We start from the raw sequence: 20,091 nt of genomic DNA, 5'->3' as shown, positions 1-20,091 counted from the left end.
TCCCTTTTGCCATGTAAGATAGCATCTTACTGGTCCCAGGGATCATGACATGGACTTCTTTTAGAGGAGCATTATTCAGTCAGCCACAGTGATCAAGAACTGTTGGGGCCTCTCTGCCTCCACCCCTGTCATCGGCAGGTTCCTGGGGACAAAGTTACCTGCCATTGAGGGACTTGGAGAGATGATAATAAGGAAGTGGTCCCATCACGAGTATGAAGTGGGTGGCCAGGGAAGCTGAGAGCACAACACTAGGCCAGAGGGGACGTGGCAGAAAGCCAGCATCTGGACTCTGATGGCCCAGAGGTCAGATCCCAGCCCTGTCCATATAGCTGTCGTGCTCTGGGGCTGCCGCTTCATTCACCATTCACTGAGAACCTCGGTCTCTTCTTCTATAAAATGGGAGTGAGGTTATGTGGGGTGAGACAGTGTGAGGGAAGCCATGGGAACGTAGCCGACACTCCCTAAAACTATCTGAGACTGGGATTGCTGTCATCAGCCTCAGGCATGCCTGAGCTCCCTTCCCTGGAGCTGAGCAGGCCCTGGGAAAAATAAGCCAGAGGAAGCCTCCAGGGCTGCACTCTCCCACCCCCCTGCCCCTTCCTTGAGTGCCACTATTTTTACAGTCTCTCAGTTTTGTGCATTGTTTCCTGATCCTCCAAACACAATCTCTCACCAGCAAGGGCAGGGGGAGGGCTGCCCACCCGCCAGTCCCAGGAACAATTGTTTGGGGAGGCTGAAAAAAAAAGTTAGACTGAGTAATAAACAAAACCTCTTGAAAGTCATTGTCTTCAGATGTCAAGTGTCAGCCTCGCAAAGAGGAGACCACATTCCACCGGTCGTCCTGCTGCAGACAGGCAGGGGGACCCCAGTGCGTCCAGCTGCCCCGCCCTGCATCCTGGGGCCCAAGTGACTTGGTTTGCTTTGTCTGGAACATTCTGGTGGGAAATACCACCCAAAGCGGGCTGATTCCCAGCCACCACTTTCTTGGTGACTTTCGCCTTTTCCTCCCAGCCACCCGCCCATGCTGGGCCCATGTCAGCCTGACACCAATGGCTGCGACTCACTGTGGTGCTTACTAACACGTTCCAGCCATCCACATTCACCTGGAGATAATGGCTAACTCCTCATTTTTCTTTAAAGTAATTGCTGAGACATTGCAATAGTGAATTATGAGAGAGCATTGCTCAGTACATCCTGAGGATGTACTCGGTATTCTCACAATACCCTTGCAAGGTAGTGAGGGAAGGAGCATTTTTCGTTGTATAACAGCTTTATTGAGATACAATTCAGATACCATACAATTCACCCTTTTAGGGTGTACAATTCACTGGTTTGTTGTATATTCGTAGAGTTGTGTGGCCATCACCACCATCCCATTTAAGAACATTTTCATCACCCCCAAAAGAAACTCCCTACTCACTAGCACCAGGTTCCATTTTTATCTCCCCATTTCATAGAGAAGGAAACCAGACACAGAGCCGCTGCCCAAGGGCACACAGCCAACAGGTAACCAAGCCAGGAGTGAATCCAAAATACTTGGCTCCGGAGTCCTTCTTTTTAACTCTGCTATAAGGCCATGGTTCTCAACTGGGGGCGATTTTGCTCCCCAAGAGGACATTTGGTAATGTCTAGAGACGTTTTTGAGTGTCACACTTGCGGGGGTGGGGGTGGGGGGTTGCCACTGGCATCAAGTGGGTAGAGGGCAGGGATGCTGCTAAACACCCTGCAATGCAAAGGGCATCCCCCCCACCAAGAATCACCCAGCCCCAAATGTTAATCGTGCTGCCGGCGGTTGAGAAGCCTGCTATAACCCCTCTCTGATGAATCCATTCTCCAGGAAGAAAAGATGAGGGTTTTGGGTGTAGATGACAAGAGTGAAAAGAGAGAAATTCTCGGTGGGGAAGAGAGCTGTGCTCCATTAGTGATGTCTGCCCTGGGTGAGGATGAAGAGAGCGGTGCTCTGTTAGTGATGTTTGCCCCAGGCAGGGGTTCACTTTGCCCTCCCTGTGCCTGGACAGGGTCTTGTACTCCCACCCCACAGTACCAGGCAGGAAACTCAGGGAAGAGCAAGCTGGGGGGTGGAAAACTAGGGGAGCCCCCACCCTGGGTAAAGGCAGCTGCTGTCACTGTACTCAGGCTGTCTGTGGCTTTGTGGGCATTTGAGACCCGTGTGTCAGTTTTTTCAAAAGAAGCTGGAAATTGGGATTTTAATGGAAAATCTGATATTCAAACCTAGCCCCGAACTTTCTCAAGCCCTCTGCAGGCCAAACTAAACATGCCTGGGGACCACCAGTTTGAGACCCGTGAGAGCGAGTTCAGGGAAGGGTACAGCAGGGAGGCCCCAGCCCCTGGGGTGGGGGCTGTGTGGGAAAGAGTGCTGGCTTCCCCTCTGTGGGTCCCCTCTCCCACCGCCCCTTCCCCTGCTGTTGCATCAGACCTGTTGACAACAGGTTGTAGCAACTTGGGTTTTGCTTCAACTTCCTCTGTGATGGGGAACAGAGTGGGGCTGGGTGAGAGCTGGGCACCTTTTCTCAAGGCCTGGAATCTGTTTCAGGTGGTTGATTAATCTATTAAACACATATTTGTTGAGGGTCAACTATGTGCTGGGCTCTGGAGACACACATTGACCAAGATGATGAAAATCACCACCCTCCTGGTGGGTGGGACACATGGGCAACAAACGGTTAAATGAGCACACGGAGGCCCACAGTGATGGGTGCTGGGGAGAAAAATAGAGGAGGAGGGACAGGTATTTCACTTAGGATGGTCTTGGAAGGACTGAAAGTACGTCAGGGACTTTGCACGGGCTGTTCCGTCTGCCTAGAATCCCCTCCCCAGGCACCCGGGAGGCCTGCTCCCTCATGTGCAGTCACTGAGTGTCTTTCATGTGCCTTCTCCTTTCCCTGAACATTTCTGTGAAGTAGCTCCCCCACTCTCTCCCTCCGTGCTCCCTCATTCTGCTTTATTTTTCTTCATAGCCCTCATCCCTACCTGTCACTTTATTTTAAAATCTACTAATAGTCTCTCTCCACCACTACTCCACGAGAGCAGGGATTCAGTCTGATTTGCTCATGGGTGTGTCTTTGGCTCCTAAGCACAGTGCCTGGCTCATAGTAGGTGTGCAGTACATCTTTGTTCAGTGAATGGATGAATGCAGGAATGAATAAACCCCTCCGTGGCAATGTCCTGTCTTACTTGTGCCTGTGTCTCCATGGCCCGCTCGGGGCCTGGCGCACAGTAGGCCCTCGCTAATGCGTGGTGGACAGATAGTGCTTGGTGAGACCTTTCTTCCCCTAGATGTACTCATAAGTAATTTCCTGTTTCTTTTTTGTCATCCAGCCCATCTGCCCCAGTTCTCCCCTGATGCCACTTCTTCCAGGAAGTCTTCGTGGTTACAAAGTTTTTACGTCTGTCATCTTGCTTAAAACCCCAACAATTGCCCCCTTTTTTTCAGATGAGGAAACACACTCAGAGAGATTTGTTGACTTGCTGAGGCCATGTGGTTGGCATTGGCAAGGCTAATGGGACAGGGTGGAGGAGTGGCTTTGTGTGGTGATGATGATGATATCATGGCACGTTACAGTTTGTAAAGCCTTCGTCTCACCCTGGGAGCCAGGCCAGCAGTCCATAACAGAGTTGTTTTCAGGATGGAGAAAACCAACAACAATATGTAAAAATGTAGGATATATGTAAAAGTGCCTGGCACATAGTAGGAGCTCTATAGATAGGTTGATCCAATTCCAGAGGTTTCTGTTGGAAACACAGTGGGTTCGTGTGTATGTCAGGGCTTGGAATCCCCCTTGGAATAGCTAGTGATTTACTGAGTCCTTCTTTGCACCGGGCTTCATTCAAATGCTCGTTACATGTGTTGGTTTCTGGAATCCTCGTTTTAATTCTATGTGGTAGGTACTTATTTATCCCCCATTTTACAGAAGAGCAGATTGAGGCAGAGAGAGCATATGTAATTTGCTCAAGGTCACACAGCTGGGATTTGAGCCTGGTGACCTAAGTGCTTTGCCTGTGTTGTTTTATTTAAGCCTCTGAGCTCAACAATTTTATTATCCCATTCATGTTACAGATGAGCCACAGAGAGGTGGGTCCCTTGTCTAGGTCACACAGAAGGAGATGGCAGAGGAGAGATTTGAACCAGGCAACCTGGCTCCAGTGTCTGAGCCCTCAGCTACGCTCCTGTGCTGCTTCCTTAAGAGATGCACTGACCTTCTGGAGTTTGAGCTGGGAGAGGTTCTAAGAGCCAGGGTGGCTTTGAAAGAGTTGGGGGACCAGGGAGAACTTGGGGCATTGGCTATGTCTGGCCTCCGCGGGGGTGTGTGCGTCCGGTGTGGGTTCCCCAGGGGGGCGGCTTCAGTGCAAAACCGCCTCCAGGTCTGACTGGAGCCCACCCTCTCCCAGACACCCCCTCTGACCTCAGCCCCCACGCAGTTAGAGATTTTTCCTATCAGCTCAGAAGTATTTGTGTTTTAACTACCAGCGAGACCAAACTGGTACATCTCAGTGGAACATTCACCGTGTCCAGAGAGGGCCGTGTGTCGGCGTTCTGGGAGTTAGAGCAGCAGAGCTTGCTTTGCCTTGAAGCAGGCAGTCATTGGAGGTTTTACCACCACCCTGCCCTCCTCCGCCCACAGCCCTAGAACCTCTTTCTCTGAGAGGCCACATTTTGGTGCCCCAGCCCCTTCGGGGTGCACCAGCTGGACTGCCCACTGCCTACCCCTGTGTTCCTTTGGCCGCTTTGTCTGGCCGGCAGAGCTGCTTTGCCCCTCGTGGAGCAGACACGAAGTGCCAGGGAATTAACAGCCCCCCAGCCCCCTCCCCACCAGGCTCCCAATCAGTGACTGATGGGAGTTGGTGTGTGAACCCCCCAGCCCCCTCACCCCCTGGGGGACGCCTCTGGGGTGCGTGTTGCACTCGTTCCATCAGGGTTCCCCGGAAGACCCGAATTGGCCGCCTTCCCTCCCCTGACCCGCTTGTCCTCTCTCCTGCCGGCGTTTCCTGGAATCATCTCCCAAATAAGCAACTTGTACTCAAATCCTCATCTCAGGGTCTGCTTCTGGGGGAGCCCTTCATGGCAGACCTTCGAGAATGTGCCCACGGTCCGTTTCACTGTGCTTGCTTTATAGGTAGCCGTAAACGTAATAGGTTGATGTAAGGTTATGTTTTGTAGACATTTAAACTGAGATTTATTAATTTTGGCAGCACAGTTTTCTTTTCTTATTTGGAGCCAACACATACATATTTTAAGGCCTCCAATATTTTCGTAGGTCCGAGGAATGGTACCTCTTGTGACCAGGGGCCAGCAGGAAGGGGCCTACTCTCAGCTGGTTTGGGGCAAAATGGAATTGAAATGCCTGTCCCTTCAGTGGACGTTTATGGCGATTTACTGCGTGCCTCTGTGCGCCTGGCTGGATGCAGAGGAGGTGTGGGGCTGTTTATCTGCAGGGTCACAGTTAATCCTCACTGCAGCAACTGTGAGGTGCCGCTCCATTCCCCAGATAACACAGATGAGGCAACGGAGGCCCAGAGCCAGGCCTGTCTGACTCCAGAGCCTACTGATGTGATCTGCCATTCATGTCCCAGTTTCCTCTTTCCTACCCCAGAGAAGCAATCCATGGAATTATTGTGAAGGATGAGCGAGTCGCTAATCATTCACTCGCTGAACCCATTTTTGTTGTGCTCCAGCTCTGTGCCAGGGACTGGCCTAGGATCAGGGAGTCACTATGTGAATAGGACAAGCCACAGCTGTCATTTTAGGGGACAAGCAGACAACAAACAGAAATATGTGCCGGCTTAGATAAAGAAAGATAAAAGGATAGAGAATAAGATGGTGGGGGTAGGTCGGGCTTCTGCTTTAAATAGGGTGGTTGAGGAAGGCTTTTTGGAAGAAGTGGCATTTAATTCAGGGTGGGAATGAAATGCGGAAGGGACCCTGCGGATTTCTGGAGGAAGTGTTCCAGGCAAAGGGAGCAGAAAGTGCACGGGCCCCGAGGTGGGACAGGGCCTGGCATGTTCATGGAACAGCACGGAGGCCTCAATTGTGGTTTATTTTTAGTGCTTCAGTGGGAGAAATTAGCCTGTTGAACACATAATGCAATGCAATGCAGTATATTTGTGCTATTCAGACTGGATGATATATACATATATATAATTCATAATGTGTAAAGTGAGGTGTGATGTAACGGAAGTGAGTTCAGAGTTGTAAGAGGAATACTATCTTCTCTCCGTCTTCTCAGGGAGTGCCTGTGATTGATCTGTAGCCATCCTTGGAGATGACATCTCAAGGCTGAAATTTGGGCCCTTTTGGAAAGGCAGGCCTGGGCCCGTGGCACAGACTTGAAGGAAGGGGGTGATTGCTGAGAACGGACAAGTGGGGGAGGTTTTTACTCTCTGAGGGTGGTGGTAACTGTGGGTAGGAGAAGGTCTCGTGTTCTGTCCAAGGCTGTGGAGGTGCCAGGGCAGCCTGTGCCAGCTGGGCAGGGTGGATGCGTTCCTGGGGGATGTTGTAGTCTCTGGAGTCAACATGGAGAAGGAGGGAGGGGTTCCTCAGAGGCTCCACTGCAGAAGGAAAGTCTTTTCGCCTCGCATTTGCCTGCCTCTGCTCTCGTCCCTGCTGGTGGGCACTGCCCTCTGCACGGGATCACACACCCTTCAGGAGAGTGTAGACTGGTCTCTCCTGATGCTGAGGGAGTGATAACTGAGGTGAGCAAGAGAAAGCCTGGTATATTCAGTAACCCCTCCCCCCAAAATTAAAAACCTACATTCTGTAAGAAACAAAAAGATTTGATTTAGAAATAGCATGTTCATTGTAGAAAATTTGGAAAAAATGGAAATGAGGAAAGAAGATTAAAATGACTTATAATTCCACTCTGCTCAGTTAGGATTAAGTTCAGTGGCTAGTGATGAGAATACTCAAATAACAGTGCCTTAAATGAGATGGAAGTTCATTTCTTTCTTCCACTGGGGCACCGCTGTCATTTGGAGCACTAGCTCCTTCTGTATTATCGCTTCACCTTTCTCAACACCTGACTTCTACCTCGTAGTACAAGATGGCTGCCTGACCTCCAGGCATCACAAGTGCATCCAATTAGTATGAAGAAGGAATAGTAGAAGAAGATTTTGGAATAAGGACTATTTTCCCAGAGACCCGACTTCCATGCAAGGGTGTCTGGAAAAATAGTCCTTATTCCAAAATCTGGAGGTCTATTTCTAAGGATATTGAGGATGGCTGGTAATCTTGGCCACACTCCCTCACCAGTTAAAAGGACTTTTAACAGTGTAGAGTATTTCCTTCCTCATTTCTTTTTTTCCTATGCTTGTGTAGAGCTAATTTATTTACCAAAAATGAGATGATACTTTATGTTCTCTTCTGTACCTTGATTTCTTTTCCTAGTCAAGGATACATCAACAGCTTTTTTCCCATATTATTAAATGGACTTCAGCAGAGCCATTTTTAATGCGATAGTCCTCTGTTGAAATGGATAATAGTTCATATAATTACAAATCAGATGCTTTTTGCCACCACTTTTGAGATCTGTTTTATTCCCATAGGATAAATTCTCAGAACTTAAATTGAGGGAGCATAGGGTTTGGGCATTTGAAGAGGTCATATCTGTCTCTCCAGAGTCTGGCCTTTTGGGGCTGCTTGGAGTAGGTTGTGCAAGTCTCGCTCCTTGAGCCTACATTTCTGGGTTTGAATTCTGTTTCCACCGTGTACCAGCCATGTGACCTTGGGCAAGTTACTTTGCCTTGCTTTGCTTCAGTTTCCCCGTTTGCCACATGGGGCTGACGATACTCCCCACCTTTTACTGTTGCTGTGAGGATGGAATAAGTCAGAACAGTGAAGTTCATGGAAGAATGCCTGACGTGGTTAGGGATCTGTTCCAAACGGTCTGCTATTATTATTATTATTACTTTATTATTATACACATTCCAAGGCCCCGGCTATTCCCTGACACTCTGCTTCCCGGCACCCCTTCTCTCTGTCTCTGCAATGGTCTGGAGATGCCCCCACCTCCCTCCTCCCCTGGCCTGCTCAGGTTTCACCATATGTCTGCTGAGGTCATCTGGGCCAAGGTGGGGATGTCCTTGGGGGCAGCCGGACCCCGCCCCCTACCTATCAGGTTGCTGGTGACAATCCCAGAGGGCGATTTCAAGGCCTCTTTCTATCTTGTTTTTCTTTTCTTTCCTTTTTTTTTTTTTAGCCTCCAGGAAGATATTTTTCCCCCTAAGGCTGGGGCCGCAGGTTCCAGACAGATGGAGGCTCTCCGGGGGCACCCCAGAGGGCAGCTGCTACCTGTTTGGAAGGTTAATGAGGTGTTGTCTGCAGTTACTTGCTGATGGCATGTGTCCGGACGGATTGGGACTGATTACCAGGCTGCTTACTAGCTGTGTGGCTTTGGGTTGCCTCTTAACTACTCCAGGCTTCAGTTCTCTCATCTGTATAATGGGCACAATAATAATAGTACCCACCTCCAGGGTGGTTTCAGGATTGCAGCACCTGCATGTAATTAAGCTCCAAAGGTGTTAGCTGTTAAAATAATGATGACAACAATGATAAATATATTATAATGATGACAACAATGATAAATGTATTTTTATTCTAGCAGCTACTCCTGGTTCTATGCCAGCTTACTACTGAGGCCTTCCGAGGCCCATTCTTCAGTTTTTTTTCCTTCTTTTCCACCCTTCCTCCTCAGACCAGTCTTTGTTGAGCACCTACTATGTGCCAGGCACTGTTCCAGGTGCTGAGGAGAGAGCAGTGAATGGAGCCGACGCTAGTTGGAGAGAACACACTGAATGATGAGACATACAGATAAATTAATTGATATGAGCACTGCCGATAGCGTTTTGTTCTGTGAAGGGTGCCGTGGTGCAGACGTCCACGGCGGGGGGAGGTGAGATGCTCCTTTACGCAGGGTTGAGGGGGGGCCTCTCCCAGGTGACGCATCTGAGGGAAGGCTTCAGAGGCAGAGCACAGCAAGTGCGTAGGGCAGGAGGGCGCGCAGGCGTGGCTTCTTCAAGTACAGAAAGGAGAGCAGAGCGGCTGGAGCCCAGGGAGGGAGTGAGGGGTGGTGGGGAGAGGCCCCAGCTCACACGGCCTTGTGGGGGGAGTAGGTTCCCCCTTGGGCTCCCCCTTTAATAGGAGCCTTCCCTGAGGCTGGTTTCTTTGGACAGTTCTTTGCCGTGGGGTGCTATCCTGTGCCCTGGAGGATGTTTAGCAGCATCCCTGGCTTCCACTACCAAATGCCGGTGTATTCTTCCCCTAGTCCTGACAATCAAAAATGACCCCAGACATGGCCACTTGTGCCGTGGGGCAGTGTCATCCCCTGAGAAGCACTGCATTTAGGCAGGGGCAGGATCCTGGCCTGCATCAGAGACCTGGTTCTGAGCTGAGTCTTGTCACCAACTTGCTGTTGGACCTCAGGCCAGTCTTACTTGCTGGGCTTCTTGGTCGCATAGGGGTGTGGAGATGGCAGACGCCCAATCCTACTACCCCTGTAGCTGTGGCAGACATCCCCGATCAATCAGGCCGTGTCTTCCTGCTCAGCCCAGAGTTCTGGGGACCTCGGACACACTTGGGTCACCAACTCAGGGAGCAGCCTCTCCGGTCCCCTCTCTCTGGCAGCACACTGGAGTTGAACAGCCTTTGGTTCAAGTTCAGCTCTGTTGGTTTCTGGTCAGGTGAACTCTGTTAGGTCACTCAACCTCTGGGCCTCAGTTTTTCTCATCTGTAAAATGGGACCACAATACATACCCTGACAGCTTTTTGTGGGAGTTGGCATGAACTCATGGTGGGACTTTGCAGGTTGCAGCAAATGTTGGTGGCATGAATGAATGAGAGCATGTGGGCCTTGTACTGGGTTGAGGAGTGGTGGGAACTCTTTTCCACTGCTGATCAGAGTATAGATTGGTGCAAGCAGTTTGGAGAGCTGTTTGGCATTAACAAGTCAAGTTGCCCATGAGTATACCCCTAGAGGAACTCGCACACCTGAGCCCCCTAGCATTGTTATAGCTGGGAAATTTGAGACCCCCTAAATGTAGGGGCACATGATAATGGCTACGTTGTGCTATTACCCGGCCACTGCACAGCTGTGGAAAGAATGGCTAGAGGTCTTTCCTCGTGTGGGTCCCCAGCAAATCCTGGGATAGATTCAAAGGCAGGGAGTTTATCTAAGAGGTTGCCCCGGCAAGCACTGAAAGGAAAGTGGGGACGTGGGACTGGGAGGGAAGGCAGCCATGAAAGGTGTGTTAGCAAGTGGGCTACTACTGTGGGTCACCGGAGCTTAATCCCACTTGAGTACTCTGGGAAATGGCCCAGAGCACGTGCCTCAGTTTTCCCTTCTGTCTGCATGCCAGCTCCTATTAGGCACCATTTGAGAGTTGCTCCCAAGGGACTTACTTCTCAGTCCTCCCAGCCTGCCCTGCAGGTGAGAGCACTCAGGCCAGGAGATGCAGGTGTGCACTGAAGTGCTGGGGTAGGGGGGCTGAGGACGTAGGGGGGCAAACTGCAGGTGCTGGTGGGTGTATGTATCAAAGTGGATCACTGTGGAAAAGGTGATGTTGCTGAAAGCACTAGAAGTGCTGCAAACATGCAGGACAGTGTTCTCTATTGCTTGTCTACACACCTGTGCAAGGTGAACAAGCAGAGGTAGGTGTGGGGATGGGCAGCACCGCAGCCAGGGCTGTAACGTACAAGGTGGCTCAGCTGTCTCCGGGTGATTCATTTCTTCCCTTGCCCGCGCTGAGGATTGACGTATGCTCAGTTACGTGGGTGGAGGGCACTCATCTTCAGTGCACGCCAGGAGGCTTTGCATATGCATTCACCTGTGGAACCGCCGCTCGGATCAAGATGTAGGACAGTTCCAGCCTCGTGCCCCTTCCCGGTCTGTACCTCCCCCAGACTGGATGCATTTCTTTCTATAAATGGTTTCCAGCAAACTTGGCATAATGTTAAGATTTGCCAAAGCTGGGTAGTGATGAGTTTGTGGGTGTTGTATTTTTCCTCTATCCGTTTCTGAATCTTTGAAGTATTTCATCTTCATCATCCTAAAAAGGAGAGGATCACTCAGGCAGATGTGAAGCAGCTGGTCCACGCAGGAGTGCGCAGAGACCCAGAGGCTGGAAGGAGTGCCTCAGGCAGCCTGGAAATCCTGAGAATGTTCTTGCTTCTAAGGGAGGTGTCCACAGTGAGAGCTGTTTTGAGCTGAGTGTTCCAAAGCTTTTGAGCCTTAGACAAGGAGACTTACCCTGGAGGATGACTTTAACTACCCTCCTTTAACCTTTGGCTAATCTTTAACCACCTGCTGGCGGGGAGAGCATTGGAAAGCCAGTTGTGCCTTTGGCCGCCTGGGGACTGGGCACAGAGCCCCTGCCTGCCCATTTTCCCCAGATCACGAGCTGCCCATAATGCCGGTCACGCCGGCCTGTTTGCAGCGCCTCCGTGGGTGGCCAGAGCCTCCCATTGTCCCAGCACAATGGTGGTGGCCGCGTTCGTGTGAAGAAACAGGCTCAGGAAGCCTCAATCTAGGCCAGCACTGCTGCTCTCCCAGCTTCCTGCCCTCCCTGGGTGTTCTGGGCGAGGTTGCCTTTGTCTCCCCTCAGTCTGGGAGGCTGGAGGCTGGAGGCTCGAATTCCTGGCAGCGTCACAGCCCCCATTAAAACATCCTCTAGGGACTCGCATCCTGTCCCTTCCACCCCTTGTCCTTTGTAAAGCAGGATCAGCAGGCTTCCGAGGGGCCCGAGTTCTGTGTGTCAGGCACTGTGCCAGCCACATCCCTTTTGTTCATTTGGCTTTTGAGCCCCTACTATGTGCCAGCACCACTCAGGTCCCTGCCTTCATGGAGCATCCATCGCCTCATCCTATTGCATTCTGAGAGGTAGACACAACTTTATGGTGGTCCCCAATTTTTGGGGAGCATCAGCTAAGACTCAGAGAGGCTAAAGCATCTTCCTGGGGTAGCAGAGCAGGAAGGAGGAGGATCTGCAGTTTAAACCCAAACCACCAGTTTCCACACCTGGCCTTTGTTGTTGGTCATGGTTAAGGTTTCATCCCGGCCCTGCTCCCTTATTATCTTGGTCTTGCCCTCAGGAGCTTGTATAGATGACTTAACCATTTTTCTCGTTGGTCAAATTGGCTCCTAATGCAAGACAGGAAGGTGATAAGTGCGTGAAGCCAAGGAGGGCCTCCCAGAGGAGGTGACATTTCAGCTGAGGCCTGATGGGTGAGAAGGAGCTGGTCCTGAGCAGAGCAGGGAGAGAATGTCCTGCCAGTGGGAACAGCGTGTGCACAGGTCCTGAGGCAGGAACTTTTCTTGGCAGGTGGGGAGAGCAGAGAGAACGAGGGTGTGACCAGAGATGATTGCAGTGGGGATGTGGCGTGCTGGGGCAGGGCCATGGGGGTCTGGTAGGTTGTGGGAAGATTCGGATTAATTTCTAAGTGTAGTGGAAAGCCTTGGAGAGTTTTAAGCTGTGGATGACATGATCTGATTTACATTTTTAAAAGGCTTCTTCTGGCTGTGTGTGTGGGGAATGGATTTTTGAGGGGCAGGGGGGACTGGGCAGGAGGTGACTGCATATGTCCAGGCAGGAAATGATGGTGACTGGAATAGGGGTAGCCGGGGTGCAGGGAGAAGTGTCTGGAACTTTGATACACGTTGAAGGTAAAGCTGATAGGGTGCTGACAGATTGTAAATGGAGTGTGAGAGAAGAGAGGAATTGTGGATGATTGGGGGTTTTGGCTGGAGGAGCTGGGAAAAGTTTGGGTGCTGTGGGTTTGGAGGGCCAAGTTGAAATCAGGGTTTGGACAAGTTAAGTTTGAGATGCCCCCTAGACACCCAGGTGGAGATGGACGTCAGCAGCTGGAGCTATGAGTCTGGATCCCAGGGGAGAAGTCCAGGCAGGGTGAGTAAGTTTGGGGACCGACAACATAAAGGAGGAGTTTATTGACCCAAGATGGACGAGGTTGCCAGGCATGAGGGTGGACAGGGACGAGGCCGCCCTTCTCTGCTGCCCTGATTTCTGCTCTGTGATCTGCTGTGTGGGTATCCAGGGTCCCACCTCCCAAGAGGCCTGAGTCTGGGGGCTCTGGGGGCAGCCACGGATGTCTTTCCAGGTGATGGGAACAGATCTGACAGCTGTCTGCAGAGGACCAGCCTCCCCGGCTTCTCTCTACCCACCACTGTCCCCCCTCATCTCCTTGGCGTCTGGAGATCTCCCCAGACAAGCGTGGCCAGATGAGATGGGCTCTTAATTAACCCGCAGCCCGGCTCAGAGGCGGGGAGACCTTGGGCTCCCCCAGGGCGGCCCCTCTGGAGCCTCCTTACCGTAATTAGCCACAGCAGGGAGCGTGACTGACAGGCCACCGCAGCTCCTTGTGGCCCTGCAGTCACCTTGGGACCATGAATCCATTTTCCCAGGGGCCTCCGAGTGGCAGTTGCCAGGTTCCCCTGGGGCCAGGTCCCAGGTCCCGGAGCTGGGGCAGACCAGGCAGAGCTGCTGCCCGTGCCCACCTGGGCTCCCTTAGCTGCCATCTCTGATCCTGCTCTGTGCCAGCCCCACTGAGGGTAGTCCCCGTCCCCTCCCATCTGCCCGACTGCAGCCCCTCACTCGGTTCCAGTCCTCCCTCTTTCACGGGTGTCTTTCCACAATCCAGTTTCACCACAACGGCAGTGGGCTCTTTCACTGCCACTAAAAAGGAGAGGCTTTACAATAATCCTCATTTCTGGCTTTTCTTGAAAAAAATCAGGACATCTGGCTGTACTGGGCCTGCCTCCTCCTGCCTGGCCACCCCGGCTTGAAGAGTGCGAGTGGCCGCCACCTTCCCACAGGCGTTTGCTCGCCTACTCCCCACAGAGGACAGAAGTGATTTCTCTGTCCCGAGCCCCTGCAGTCAGCGGCAGAACTGCTGGGGTCCATCCAGCCAGGGGACCCTGAACAGCTGTGAAAGCGAACGGGGAAGCTCCCGCCTGATGGATACGGAAAGATCTCTGGGTTGTATTCCATGGGAAAAGCAGTGAGGGCATCCCGTGTACATTGCTGTTTTGTGTGTAAAATGGAATAGAAAAGGAATATATATTTGTATGTTTGTGCATAAAAATTCTCTGGAAGGATACGCAAGAGACTGGTGGCTGTGGTTACCTTGGGGAGTGAGAGAGACTGGGTGGAGGGGCTGACGTGGGATGCTTCTCATGTCTTTGTACTTTTTATATTTTTGACTTTTGAGCCACATGAAGTTAAGTTTCACATTTTTCCCTCAACCCCTGCCCATGTTCTTGACCAGCAACCCCCGGTCCTGGCTGGCATTTGAATGCCTGACCCTCCTTGGGGGCATCCATGGGAGAATCAGCAGCGCGGACCCTCACCTCTCCCTGCTTCTCTTTCAGGCTTTCCTGCACCGCATCCGGCAGAACGTGGCGGACTCGGTGGAGAAGGGCATCACGGAGGAGAACGTCAAGGTGCAGACACTGGGCTGGCGGGTGGGGTGGGTCTGGAGGCCCCTTTTCCGGGTCCTTGCTGCTTCGTGCCCTGCTCCTCCCCGGGCAGTGCTCAGAGGGTGTGGATGGGGGGGGGCTGGCTTCTTCCTCACCCAGCTTGCTCCCTGCAGCCCCTGGGGACCTGGGGGTTCTGTAAGCAAGCAGTGCCTGGTGAGTGTCAGGGGGAGCCAGCTCCAGGTGTCCCCTCCTCAGCTCAAGAATTCCTCCCCATGCTCAACATGACCCCCTGACTTTCCCACCTCCCCATGCCAGGCCCCCTGGCTTGGAGCCAGTGGAAAATCCCTTCCCAGATGCTCCGGGGAGCTGGCCTCTCCCGCCACCCTCCTGGCCCACTCCTGCACTGGGCCCCGGCTGCCGATGAGTAATTGGGTCTGGGCTGTCGTGTTGGCCGTGGCCCCAGGGCGCCTCGGGAGGGCCTCAATAGGCCTTCTGTGTGGACGGGCCCCGGTGCTCCCTGGCCGGGCTCTCCAGCCTGACCTCACGCTCGCTCAGGGAAGGTCCTGCAGTGCATGGGGCCCTGAGAGTCCTGACGGGGTGAGAGGGAAACGGGGGCAGGTGAGTGTCCGAGGTGCACAAAGGACCTAATGGAGCCAGGGAAGCCTTTCCCCACCAAATGTCCTGCTTCCTCGGGACAGTAACCTGGCAAGCTGACCACTTACACCTCCCCTCCTTTTTTTTTGATAGAAAGCAGGGTCACTGCATGGCAGGTCCCTGGGGGTGCTGGGCTTGAGCTCTTTAAATGGATTCATTCATTCATTCAGTAAATACTTACTGAGCACCAACTGTTCATCACAATTTAAAAATTTGTTAAAAATTTTATAAACTACTTTTCAGTTGACGCATAACTTACAGACAGTGAAGTGCACAAATCCGAAGGCCCCACCGTGATGCATTTTCACATGTGAATATTCTTGTGTAACCATGACCCACATGGAGAAAGAGAACACTTCCAGCCTCAGCGGGCTCCCTTTTGTCCTCTCCCGTCATTCCCCTCTCCCCAGTTTTGCCTGCTCTTGAGCTTTATATACATGCATGCTCTTCCGTGTCTAGCATTTTCTGCTCAGTGTTACATGTGTGAGATTCGTCCGTGTTGTTGTGTGTAGCCGTGGCTCCTTCTCTTTCATTGTGGTGTAGTGTTCATTGATACGACTATACCCTGGTTGACTTATGTGTTCTCCTGTTAATGGATATTTGGGTTTTTTCCAATTTTGGGCTCTTATGACCCTTCTTCTATATGTCTTTGTACACGTCTCATTTCTTTTGGATGTACACCCATGGGACAGATATTTATTTTTATATTTTGCAGCCGTTCCTTGAAGTAAGTCTAACAGTGGGTTCTTCTAGCAAATGTGCCTTTAACATGAGCACATTCAACCACATGGGCTGGACAGAATGAGAGAGAAAAATGACCAAATAGTGTGGGCGATTTTTCCAGCCACTTCTCCCAATGAGTATCTCCCAGGGCAAGATGGAGGGGGGAAGGGTTTTTGGCCCTCTTGGACTCTGTAGCAATTGAGGAGTGGTCTCTGGCCCTGTCGCCTCCCTGCCCACCCTGAGGCCATCTCCCTCTGCAGACTTTCCTGGAGCATTTAAAGGGCCCATGGGATCGTCTTCATTCTCTAGGTCTTGGCTCAAATGGCACCTTCTCAGAGTGGCTGTCCCTGGTCACCATGTTTAAATTTGCAAACTCTTCTTATTGCCTGGGATTCCCTTCCATATTTGCTTGTTGTCCATCCCCTCCTGCTAGAATGTCACCTCCATGAGGGCAGGGACTTGTCTGTTCCTTGCTGTATCCCCAGGGCCTCAAACAGCGCCTGGCACATAGTAGGTGCTCAGCAAATATTTGCTGAATGAGTGAATGTGTAAGAAACTCTTGAAGGAAACATAAAGCAGTAACACTGGTTATCTGGGCTGTGTGCCACTATGGGTAGGGGGTGAGGGAATGGGTGGGAGGGTGATTCCTCACTATTCATTTTACTATGTTTTGAGTTTTGCACCATATGAATGAATTCCTTCTTCACAAATTAAATTTAAAAACATTAAAAAAATACATGCACTTGGTTAAAAAAAAAAAAGGAACAAAGAATTCTCTCACCTCCAAAGGTCCTCAAGAACAAAGAAAAGTCTCCCCAAGTTCTCCTCCCCAGAGGCACCTGCAGTTACCAGCTTGTGTCATCGTCTACACCTACCAGCATAGATAGGCATGGCTATTTTTTTCCTTTTATAGAAATGGACCCTTACTGGATGTGCTGTTTAGCACCTCGACTTCTCCCCGCTCCCCTCTCATTTTACGGTATATATCAGTGAGCACTAAGGATTCCATGCCAGTATACACAGATCTACAGATTCTCTTTAAAGGCTGCATAGTATTTCAGTGTGTGTGCTTTAACCATAACTTAATTAACCTGTCCCCTGTTGATGGACATTTGACTTGTTAGCAGTCTTTCGCTACTTCAAATAGGGCTGCAAAAAATTCATCCTTTGTAGACGAGGCCATGCTTATCTAAAGTAAATTTCTCAACTTTAGTAATATTGATGTTTTGGGGTGAATAATTCTCTGTTGTGGGGTCATCCTGTGCATTGTAGGATGTTTAGCAGCACCCCCAGCCTCTACCCATGAGAAGGTAATGGGTGGCCAGTAGCACACTTCCCAGCTGTGACAACCAAAAATATTTCCAGACATTGCCAAATGTCCTCAGGGGGGCAAAATTAAAATTGCTTCTGGATCGAAACCATCGATGTAAAGGTTAAAATTTGGAATTGCTGGGTCAAATTGTATATGCAATTAAATGTTATAGATTCATATGGGGAAATAGGCAATCTCATATATTATTTGTGAGAGTGTAAGCAGCCTATTTTGAGCATCCTTCCTTATCATATTTTTTTCTACACCATCATTGTAATGGGTGCATCTTTTTACAAATAGTCCCCTGTGATTGGACATAAAGATTTGTCCAGTTATGATGATATTATATAATTCTCTACATACTGAGTGTGCAGTTCATTTTGGCTACTTACTGCACTGTATGACCTTGGGAGGGTTATTTTCTCTGCACCTCAGTTTCTTCATCTATAAATTGGGGATAATAATAGTTTCTGCCTCATGGAGTTCTAGTGAGGTTTGGATGCTATAAACACACACAAAGTTCTTGCACAGGAGTAGGTGCTCATCTTCTTTAGTGAATGTTGACAATCTTATGTTACTATTTTTATTAGTGGTAAGTCGGCTCCAGTTATGAAAAGGCCTGTTTCATTGTACCCTCACTTGCACCAGGGGATGCTTTTTATGCTCAGTTTTGCTCTCTGTCTGTTCCTCAGTTAACGCTCTCCCTGGGCCTCACCTTTCCTCACAGATCCTGTTCTCTAACATTGAAGACATCCTGGAAGTCCACAAGGATTTCTTGGCTGCCTTGGAGTATTGTTTACATCCGGAGCCTCAGTCTCAGCACGAACTCGGGAATGTTTTCTTAAAATTCGTGAGTAAAGTGTCCTCGCCCCTATCGGACCCGGCAGCTTTTGGGAAGTGGGCTTCTCCCTGGGTCCCCCCCAGCTTGTTCTCGGCTCCTTTCTCTGCAGGACTTTGTGGGCTACATAGAGTCTACAGTGGGCAGGTGGGCTCTGCTCTGCCTCCCGGGAACCACGGGAAACAGGCCAGGCCCTGCAGACAGGTGGTCAGGTAGAGTGTGGCCCCCTTTTCCTCAGAGCCCCTTGCTGGTTGACTGCTAGCTGGGGCTCCTGTGACCTCCTGGCCTGGCGGAGCCCTTGTGCCTCAGAATGACCAGAGAGGCAGCTAGTGGCTGAGAGGATGGACTTGGAGTCAGACCTGGGTTTGAGACCTGGCTCAGCCACCTGCTGGCCAGGGAGGGTTTCTGATCCGTGGGTGCCGCTTGGTGCTGGTCAGAGCTTGCCGTGCTCTGTAACAGCTGCTCTTCCTGTAGGAGACCGCACTCGCTCTGCATGGCAGCGGGAGGGTCAGAGGAAGGGCCCTCTCCATCTGTGCTGCCCAAGACCCTCCTCACAGGGATAAAAGCCCCCACTAACCTTCCAGGCATGAGCCTAGAGACCAACTCCTTCACCTCTCTGAACCTCAGTTTCCTCCTCTGACTTCTTTAGAAGTGGAGATAATCAGCTGTACCTCCATGGGTTGATGGAAAAACTCAAAGACGTAAAGCAGCGAAGTGCTTAGCGTGGATCAGTGGGTCTCAGTTGGGGGGTGGTTTTGACCCCCTGGGGCACTTGGCAAGGAGTGGAGACATTTTTGGTGTCACACTGTGGGAGGCTGCTATTGACATTTGGTGGGTGGAGACCTGGGATGCTGCTAGACACCCTAAATGCACAGGACGGCCCCCCATAAGAGAGCTGGCCAATGTTAACAGGGCCAGAGTGAGGAACCCTGGAGAATAGTAAGCACCCAGTTGGTTTTAGCTCGCATTTCAGTTATCATCATCATCATCACCACCACCACCACCACCATCATCATCATCTTCACACTAACTCCCTTCTCCAGTGGAGCCTGTCTTGATGGTCAGAGCCTAGGAGGACTTTGCCTCAGGGAGTTACAGCCCAATGGGGCTGACAATCTCATGTGGGGGTCATCTGGGTAGTGCTTCTGACCAGGCTGCCAAGCTACTTGTTAGTTGTGTTACTTTAGGCAACTTGTTTTAACTTGTCTTGGTCTCAGTGTCCTTGCCTAACCCATAATGTTGGGAGGACTAAGCGAGATAATCCAAGGAGAGTGCTCGGGACAGCTCCTGGCATGCAGTATGTGCTCACTAAATGCTGGACGTTAGTTTTCCTCTTCAGGGAGTTGCCACTCCTCAGTGTTTCACGCAGATACACAGGAGGACAGAGTGGGGTGCAGGGTGATGGGCACTAATGGGGGGCATTGAGCAGAGACGAGATGCAGTCAGCTTTGGGTTTCCGAGGGCCCCTTTGGCTGCTGTGAGGGGTAAGAGAGGATGCAGGGAGACCCTCGAAGAGGTCACTGCACTAAGTCCAGATGATGGTGCCTTGGAGCCTGGTGGTAGCAGTGAGAAGGGGCAAGTGACAATAATGGTTCAACGAACAGGAAAACAAGAGTGGTACAGTAGTCTTCCTTCAGGTTCAGAGGAAAGAGTGAGTACACTTTTCTCAGGAGCTGGATGGCCTGGGCTTAAACCCCTGCTCTCCTGCTGACCAGCTGGTTCACCTTGGGCAAGTGCCTCCACCTCTTGAGGCCTCAGTCTCCTCCTCTGTAGAATGGGGGTAATGAAAGAACCTGCTGCCTGGGGCTGTCACGAGGATGCAATGAGTTAATGTGAGTGGAGCCCTTGGAACCAGGCTGGGCACTGAGCTGATGTGTGATGTTAGCTGTGGGCATTATTCCAGATGGGGCTTCAGGGAAGGCTTGCAGAAGAAGCTGATCTCAAAATGGTCATGTCTGATCTTAGAGAGGGATAGTCTTTAGCCAAAGTGGGGGAAATGGGGTCCTCAAGGTATGTTACCTGGCTTGCCAATAACCTCAGCCTCAGGGTTCCCCGGGCTTCTCTGCTGGAGCCCCAGAGGCAATAGGTAGCTGGTGGAACTCATTGGTTAGCGAGGGTCTCTG

The 20,091-nt window shown here is 51.1% G+C and overlaps 1 protein-coding gene across 2 annotated transcripts in view; it reads left to right on the top strand.

Moving 5' to 3' along the window:
* The window catches only part of PREX1 (phosphatidylinositol-3,4,5-trisphosphate dependent Rac exchange factor 1), a 199,354-nt gene that overhangs the window by 65,591 nt on the left and 113,672 nt on the right, over positions 1-20,091 (top strand). For both annotated transcript variants that reach the window (XM_037811068.1, XM_037811067.1), the window contains exons 2-3: positions 14,394-14,465; positions 17,858-17,980. In XM_037811068.1, the coding sequence (XP_037666996.1) occupies positions 14,394-14,465; positions 17,858-17,980 (195 nt within the window). The remainder of the gene's footprint in view (positions 1-14,393; positions 14,466-17,857; positions 17,981-20,091) is intronic.

The sequence above is a fragment of the Choloepus didactylus genome, chromosome 19 (assembly GCF_015220235.1).
Source record: "Choloepus didactylus isolate mChoDid1 chromosome 19, mChoDid1.pri, whole genome shotgun sequence".
NCBI lineage: Eukaryota > Metazoa > Chordata > Mammalia > Pilosa > Megalonychidae > Choloepus > Choloepus didactylus.
Note: the sequence above shows the minus strand (reverse complement) of the source record. Positions and strands in the feature narration are given on the sequence as shown.